The sequence below is a fragment of the Rhea pennata genome, chromosome 5 (assembly GCF_028389875.1).
Source record: "Rhea pennata isolate bPtePen1 chromosome 5, bPtePen1.pri, whole genome shotgun sequence".
Taxonomy (NCBI): domain Eukaryota; kingdom Metazoa; phylum Chordata; class Aves; order Rheiformes; family Rheidae; genus Rhea; species Rhea pennata.
Window position 1 is genome coordinate 42,765,330 of NC_084667.1, and position 8,451 is coordinate 42,773,780.

Sequence of the window (8,451 nt, forward strand, 5' to 3'; positions counted from 1 at the left end):
TCAGGTGAAAAAGGGCTGCTATAGGTGTCTGATGTTGGTCATGCTTTTGATTTTGGTGCTCTTCAGTTCTAATATAGCAATGTTTTGCTGAGGCATGAAAATGGAATAGGGAAAGCAGACTTTATTTTAACTCCCTGCTGCTCAAGGTGCATAAACAAAATCTTTGGGGGTATTTTTTTTTTATTAAAGTTATACCAAGAATTTGAATTAAGCTCCAAACTATGTTCTTCTAAATACTGTTCTGTAGTGACATCTAAAGGTGGATTGCCAAGTTCAGTTGTACTGACACACTACATACAGAATAACTCTTAAGTTTTATTTTTCTTCAAATGCTAATGCCACGATTAACACACTAGAAAAAACATAAAACGCAGCTGAAATCACTGTAGGTCTAAACACAAATCAAAAGGTTAGCTTTTCAGTAGAAAATAGTCTTTTATGTGTGGGCTGAGGTGATATTCCTGCAGTCGGTCGAATCCAGGTGCAAGCAGTTGCATTCGTCAGTGTTAGCATGTAAAATTCAGTCCTGGGGGCACAATAGTGCCATCTTCTACCTGGATAGGAGCAAGCATGCAAAAGGTCCTGTGGTAGTAATAGGACACAGTGCAATACCAGGAGTGTCTGCTTTCTGAATTCACGTGCTCCTAACTGTTTAGCACAATGCAGTTGATTGATAGGCTGAAGATGGCTGATTGCGGACCTGAGAGAAGCTGTATTAAATCCTTTGATTTTAAAGCATGAAGCAACCCGATGCAGGCGAGTAAGTGCAGTTTCCAGGTGCTGCTTGCACGGATATGGTCAGGTGTCCAGTATCAGAGGGGTTGTGTACTTTGAATGCCGGATACCAAAAGTGACTGCAGGGGCTTGCGGCTTGGTCAGTGTCACCTGCAAGGGGGAAAAGGAAGAAAGGTGAATGGTGAAGAGCATCACTGGTCTGGGACCTGTCCTGAAGTGCGGTAACAACCTGGCAAAGTGGTGCATGTAGCAGGAGTTAATTTTTAGTGATAAATGGTAGACTAAGAGAGAGGCATTTTTACTAAAATACATAGTCTTATTGTTTCTAGAGGCTCTTTTCTAGCACAGGCAGAACAGATTTTTATTCAGGGATGATCATCTGTCATTAGTGTATTTATGTGATTTTGCCATTTATCATATATTACTGTATGTACACCATGACACTTCTAGTTAGCTGTGTCTAGTTCAGCAGCACACTTGCTCTACACCTCATTTATTAGCAGACCATTAAAAATGTCCTTATGCTGTAAAATGTTCTATTTCTACCAACTGATATTTTTTTCTCTTTTGAGGGGAGTAACATGAAGAAAAATAAAATAGTTTAGGGATGGTTTAAATACATTCCGTAGGTTTTTAAGAACACAAAAACAAAAGGTCTTATTTTCAACACAAAAATGACCAGATTATCAGTATAGCTGATATGGAAAGCTCAACTGGAAATAGAACTTCTTCAAATTTCAGAGGACTTCCAGCTCAAGCCAAGCTGTGCCAGATTCCCCTCCCTTCCAAGTTTATCTTTGCTACATTACAAAAAGTATGTGTATGTGTCTGCTTGTCTCATTTTATGATGAAACAGTATTGGATGAGGTGATAGACTTATTGGAAGTCTTTTGTCTGCATTGTGTAATGAAAGGCTCCTTTTTGTGACCAATTTTAAGAATTGTCATTTAGGAAAGAGTACTTTTCCCATTATTTTGGAGAGTTTCCCATTTAGATCATTCTACCTGAAAGCTTCAGTTAACATATCATTTCTAAGTTTCTACTCAACGTTTTCTGAAACTGTTCTTCTTGATATGTGTTGGAGGGGGGTGGAAAATGGTCCATAACCTTGAAATATCTGCATATCGGTGATTAGTGAACTGATTCCTACGTGGTTTGTACTTCTCTTAGGGCTTTTCCTTCTGCAGCATACCGTCCTGAAGAGCATATAATGTATAAGCAAATAATATTTAATTGCTGAGATAGTGGACAAGAAAAGATGTTTGCTTTATGGTTCCTGTGTTAAGGTTTGGGACAAGGGAAGGAAGGAACTGAGGTGTTCTGTTTAGAACTTTCTTTGTGTCTGTGCTTGAGATTGTAACATCCTGTGCTTCTGTATATGTACTCTGTAGGTTTAGATATGACAGAAACAAATACTAAAACAAAAAATAAAAAAATAGATGCAGCTGTATCTAGTGAAAATGATTTCAGTGTTCTGACTTCTTATGCACTTACTGGTTTTTGTGCATTCATAATGAATGTTCTTTATGTTCAATATTGATTAGTTCCAACATTGCTGTTAGACAGTAACTAATAGCAGTGCTTCCCTACTGACTAGCTGCTAGTTCTCATGTCAGTGCGTGAGAGTGTACTGAAGGATCTAATCCTTACCACTGTACCAGTTCTCCTTTTTTAGCATCACAGTCCCTTCAAAAAAGTAGTAAAAAGATGCTTGCCAGTTTTAGTTATTTAAAACAAGCTAATCCTGCAGTTTGTGATGCTAAGATGTAACTTGGTTCTCAAAAGCCTGAGCAGAAGGGGAGATTATTAAAGGATGGTTGTTGAAAAGGAGAGGATGGCCAGCTGCCTTACCTTTCCTATGCTGTAGTCTGCAGGCCCCGGTTTTACTGTTTTATCTCCTATAGGTTTACTGTGGGTTCTTATAGTGTATTTAGGAGCTCTTGTTTTATATACATCCAATTCTGTCTTCCGGTATGCAGCAGGGCCTGGAGTCTGTAAGAGAGTCAGTGGAGTTGTTGGGTAAAAATGGTAAGTATTTATTCCTCCTAGTTTCTCAGGAGGCTGCTTTTGTTCTTCTGACTGGACAAAGAAATGGAGTTGGAGCAGCAGAGCAATTTGAACAACAAACAATTTTGTTTTCCTCAAAAGAAGAAGATTTCAACATTTCATTTCAGTATTTCAACATGTCAGCAGCTGTCATCTCCTGCAGGAGATTCCATTAGGCATTTCACATCTGTTTCCTGAGCCTCGTCACATTGCCAGATTGCAAATGGACAGTCACTTAGAGAGATGGGAGTTAAAATGTGCAGCAGCAGAACACCAGTAACCTGTGATCTCTACTGGGTCTTACATAAGAGTTGCAATTAAAGGATTTTTTTCAGATAGGCTTTATATAATACACACTTTTTTTTTTTTTTTAATCCACCATCAATGTAAGTATTTTGTGTTTTGGTAGTGTATTCTGTATCTTCCATTCCCAATATAACTCCCTGATAGAATATTACTGATTATGGAATATGCTTATTAGCGTTGACAGTTATGAAAATTGTGTTATATTGTATCTTGAAAAACCATTACAGCAGAGGACAAGTTTGCACAACACCAATTTCCTTTTTCCTCCTTGCGGATTAATGTATTTCACACAAGCCTCACCAACACTTGACATGCAGTGGTATGTGAAACAGGAGTGTTTACTACCCATCCAAAAACCTGTGGTCTTTCAACAAGGATGCTCTGTGGCATAATGTGAAACTCTTGTTATACAAACATTATGTACAAATATATTTACAAACATTGTGTGCCTTAAAAACATACTTCACACTTCGTCCAAAGGTTTGACTCCCTTCAGGTATTTCAGTAAGGCAAATTATTTGGTAATGGCAGGCAGGCTGGAGTTTATACTGAATGCATGTAGCCACTTCCATTGCAAATTTGTTGAGGCATGGGCAGTGATTTGGTTGTTTGTGTGTTTGTATGGCCCCTGACATACATAGTCCTGTACCTGACAAAGCTCAGAGTAGATACTTGTAATATAGGTTTGCTTTTCTGTTTGAAATATATTTCAATAACTGCTTTGAAGACATTTTTTCCCCTCCACCCTTGTAATTGCCACTCTCAGCTCTTTACTGTGGCATTCAGTAATGTGAATTCAATCTGCAAAGATTAAATACAAAGACTAGGCTTAATCCAAAACTTGAAAGAGCTTTGCATCATCAAAACTGTTAGTGAGGTCTCTCAGAAAGCAAGGGGCTGCAGAGGTAGGTGGACCCCTCTCCTCCTGCTGTAATGGCAGAGGAACCTTGTGACCCTGCCAGTGTGCACTTGGATTATTTGTATTTTGCTCATGCTGCAATGAGCTGTGTGCGTGTTTTCCACCACGAAGAGAGCAGATAACTTTCAGTTGCTAATGCAAAAGAGAAGTCAAAGCATAACTCACTTTACAGAGGTCTTCCTCAAAGAGCCCGAGTTTATTCCTCCATTTCATGGAATAGCACGGGCTGGCAGTTGTGTACGCTGTGTTTGGTCCCATCACCCTTGGGATTGTGTAGGCGCCGGGGCCTGTAGGAGGATTGGGAAGAGAGCGTATGTAAATCCTTAGGGGACAGGAGAAACATCAGGTCTCAGAGGAGCGGGAAAGATGTCCTTTCTCTTTCATATCCCTCACTCCTGTGTGACACGGAGAGAGTAAGCACCCACAAGGCCAAGTTGCCAGTGCTTGCATGGGATGAGGTGGCTCCTGGACTTCAAGAAACCTCGGTAAGATATCTTTAACTGGCTTACTGGATCTTCCAGGCTGTGTTTAAAACTATTCACTCTGTGCACCCCAATTTCCTGAGAACCTGCAGCATAGCTTATATCGATGGAGAGGCACACATGAGACCTAGGGACTGAGAGAGGAGACCAAGCATTTCTCCAGAGAGCCTACACCCAGCGAGAAGACCTTTTTGCAGGTCCTTAGCCAATTCATGCAATACATTCTGGACGGCACAAGGAACACAGGCACGATCTGTCAGACTGTATCTCATCGCTGTGCGAGGCTGTGTGCCCCAGGTTTTTTGAACATGATTTCACTGAGGGTCTCCCGTTTCCCCACCCCCTCTCCCCCCAGGATAGGGAATAAGTTTATGTGGTTTCTAGCTGCCTGAAAGCTGGCCTTTGACAGGAAACTTCTCCCTGATGGAGAGATTGCTACTGATTCTACAAAATCCACGCTACGGCCTGGTATAAGTGTGGGTTTTTCTATGCCTGCTTGCTTCCCAGGAATTCAGCTTTTAAAAGTACTTGGTTTGTCCATCTGCCAGGACAAACCTTGACTTTGTCACAGAGACATCACTGTGTTCAGGTCCTGGGTGATCATCCTGCCCGTTACTGCTTCCCAAAGCTCCTCTTTGTTTCTGTAGATTTTTGCTTCTTGTCTTATGTTTAGACTACAAGCTCTTTGCAGAAGAGACTTGTTCTGAGATTTGCATAGCAAGGCTTTCTCTCTGCATTTGCAGAGCAAGCTGAGCTGCGATGCAAAAGGCTTGGTCGCATCTATCTTCCAAAAAAATATGGAAATACTGTTATAATTATAGAGCTATGAGACAGAAATAAAGCTCATCGAGCAATGGTTGCATTCTGTTATGCAGACATTGAATTAGCCTGGTTTAAAAAGTTGAACATCAGATTTTCACTATAGGATGCTTAGGCTGCAAGTGCTTGTTTGCTCTTGTTCATTTACCTGGAGTGACATCTACGCTGGTGGTCTCGTGCCTGAATGACATGGAGTGAGCAGGAGCACATTTATAGATGTGTTTTTTCGACTTCTCCAGGAAGTAATCACCTAGGGCAGGGGAGGAGAGGACAAAACCAGTGAAATTCTGGTTCTCGAGGCAAATAGGCAGTTTTACTGGTAGGTGCTTTCTGTAACAGCTGCAGAATTGCCAGCTGTTAACCAGCTCTTCCTGCCCTTTCCTCTGTGTGATAGCATGCAGGGGGATTCTTCTTCACCCAGCTGTTTTGTCTGGCATTGCTGTTCCTCTCGGCAGGCCCTGCATTGTGTCTGGACTCTGGATCTTCCCCCCTTGTGTGCATGGCCTGTGATCCTAGGCAACAGTTTTTCTTGTGTTTCACTGACCACTGCTCAAACTTGTTCTGGTTTCTGTTTGAGAACATCTAAAGCTCATGCGAGGTGCAAGCCGGTTGTGCTGTACCCTGCAAACCCAGAAGGACAGCTAGGTATGTTTGTCTCATCTGAATAAACGGCTGGAGAAATGTCACTCACCTGGCCCAGGTGTGATCTCTGTGGTCACCTGGGGACGGCCACACATAATATATCCTGGAGCAACGTACTTGCCCGTCCTGGTCATGGAGGACTTCACATAATAGCGAGGGCCTGGAGAGCAGTCCTCTTTTACAGGAGGTTTTGCCCCACTACATGTGTAGGCAGGGGCTCGCTTTTTGGTAGGATCGTGGTTCAGGTAACCTAGGAAGAAAAAGCATATGAAAGGAGACCAACATGCAATTATATTTTAAGTTCCTTTGTAAGTGGAGTAGTCTGAGCTGTTGGCCTCCTGAAATCCCCTTCCGGGACATTGGGCTGCCTTTGATTTTGCAGAAAGGGGATGCGTTCAGCTTGTCATGTGCTTGCTTCAGCTCCTACCACCTTCCTCACGGGAGGGCTGCAAATGCATCAGGTCTTGTTCTGCCTTGTTTTCATAACGGGGATTTAGGGCCTGTCTTCTTTCTGGAGAGCCACTGAATTGGTGTTACTGAAAGCAGCTTTTCAGGAACTTTCCACAACTAGACAGAGTTCTAAGGTATCTTCCGAATGTGACTTTCTCCTCAAAGTATAACGTAAGAGAACTGCACAGCACCTTGTGGTGCAGAGGAGTGTATCTCCAAGTCAAAAAAGATTTTGACACTGCATTGCTAAATAGTATTAAAAAAAACCCTCCTGCCTGCATGGTTCAAAGCATCTATTAAAATGTATATACATATATATATACACATATATATATGTATATATATCTAACACAAAAATGTAGGCACTCAGTAATTAATTGTAAGATAACCAAAATTCCATCATTATGAAGTGTTTTTACTCCACAAGCAGTTGCTCAGCTAACTTAAAGCAAATGTAAAGAATGCTTTAGTGATTTTTGCTTTTCTGAGAGCCCAGTGGGGGTATTGCCAGCAAATGCTGCCCTGTCAGTTGCTTTTACTGATATAAAAACAGCAGCCTCCTACCCGTAGCAAAGGACAGCTTTATAAATGAAATAGAAAGTGGTAGTCCCAAATAAATAACCCACACTTGAAAATACTACAGGGGCGAATCCCTTTAAATTGTGTATTATTAAAATTAATTTAATAATTTTTAGCCCACAAATTAAAACTTTAATATTTTCATGAAGAAGAAAAAGAAAAAAAAGTATGAGGCTGGAGCAACAGAAAAGAATGGCAAAAATATAAGGCAAACTTCAGGCTTTGAATGTCTTTGCATCATTTCACATGCAAGGGGGATATGCAGTTAGTCCTGTCCTTAGCTGTCTGTAAACCTTCACTGTAGAGCATAAATAACCAGGTTAATCCCAGCTTCCCTGCAGGAGAGGCCATGAGAGATGCATCCAAATTCAGCCTCGTGCCATTAGCTTGAATGTTTAAATGGCAAACTGCAAAGCCTGTGTGTCATGGTAGTGTTTGAAATAATGAAGGGTTACAGTACAGCAGCTCTGTACTAAGTGGATGCCAGTTAGCTGTCTTTTCTGTGTTGCAATGAGCTACCAAATTAAATTATTTAATAAAACATTAAATTACTGAAGTCGGTTTTTAGCTGATTTTACCATCAATTTACTAAGAATGCTGCACGACTTTCTAGCCGCTTTACCTGTTGTCCCTGGGATTGAGTACTTGGGTCCCGGGCTGGTGAACTGGGCCATTATGGGGCCCCGCGGGCGATGGGGTTTCCAGGTCCCCACCCAGGCTCGATACATGGTGGGAGGTGGCTGCAAAGCCTAAGGAAAGAGGAAAAGAATTACAAATGAGCTTTTTTGAGAGAGGCAGGATTCTATTTGTGCTTTTGCATTTCAATTAAAAATTCTCATCCTGGTCCTGTATCATCTGAATTCCATCTCATAATAAAATAACAATGATCTGTAAAATCTCTAGGTTGTCGTAGGCAGCTTCTCAGCTTTGGGGTGAGATTCAGTTAGATTTTGACACCTAAATGTAGGTGTCAGCGTGGCATCTACCCTCCAACTGCAATTGGGAAAGATGTAGGTAAGCAGTCAGGGGAGTCTCGGCAGCTCTTCCACTCATCCTAAATTCACCATCGCCTGCTAGTCAGCTGAATATCCTTCTAAATGGTGCCTTGATATTCAGCTAAATCCCACCCTCAGTAGCTTCCAGGAATATTGCATCGGACTAAGAAAGATCCTTTTGCTTGTGATACTCAATGTAAAACTGCTTTTTTGTAGGTCGTTGGTAATACAACATTTAATAACAATCCTGCTGTGTCCCTGTGGAGATCCTGCCACACCTCCTAGCCTTTCCTGGTCAGCGAGAGGGGCCCAAAAGGTGTTGGAATAGCAGGTACGAGGCTCAGGATAGGCTTCCCGTCATCTCTGTGCTATGCTGGGTTAGTTTAGAGTTGATGTGTGAGCAGGCCTTTTTTTCTGAAGCAGAGAGCGTGAGCGAGCACCCCTGGAAAACCTTGCATTTCCCCTGCGCCGCCTGTTT

General features: G+C 41.8%; 1 protein-coding gene across 1 annotated transcript; it reads right to left on the reverse strand.

The window, feature by feature from the left end:
- Positions 1–798: 798 nt before the first annotated feature.
- Positions 799–7,706, reverse strand: CIMAP1A (ciliary microtubule associated protein 1A). The gene is made up of 6 exons (XM_062576369.1): positions 7,601–7,706; positions 5,999–6,199; positions 5,456–5,557; positions 4,172–4,293; positions 2,587–2,727; positions 799–885 (listed from the first exon to the last, which is right to left on the reverse strand). The coding sequence occupies exons 1-6, from the start codon at positions 7,704–7,706 to the stop codon at positions 799–801; spliced, it is 759 nt and encodes a 252-aa protein (XP_062432353.1).
- Positions 7,707–8,451: the final 745 nt, after the last annotated feature.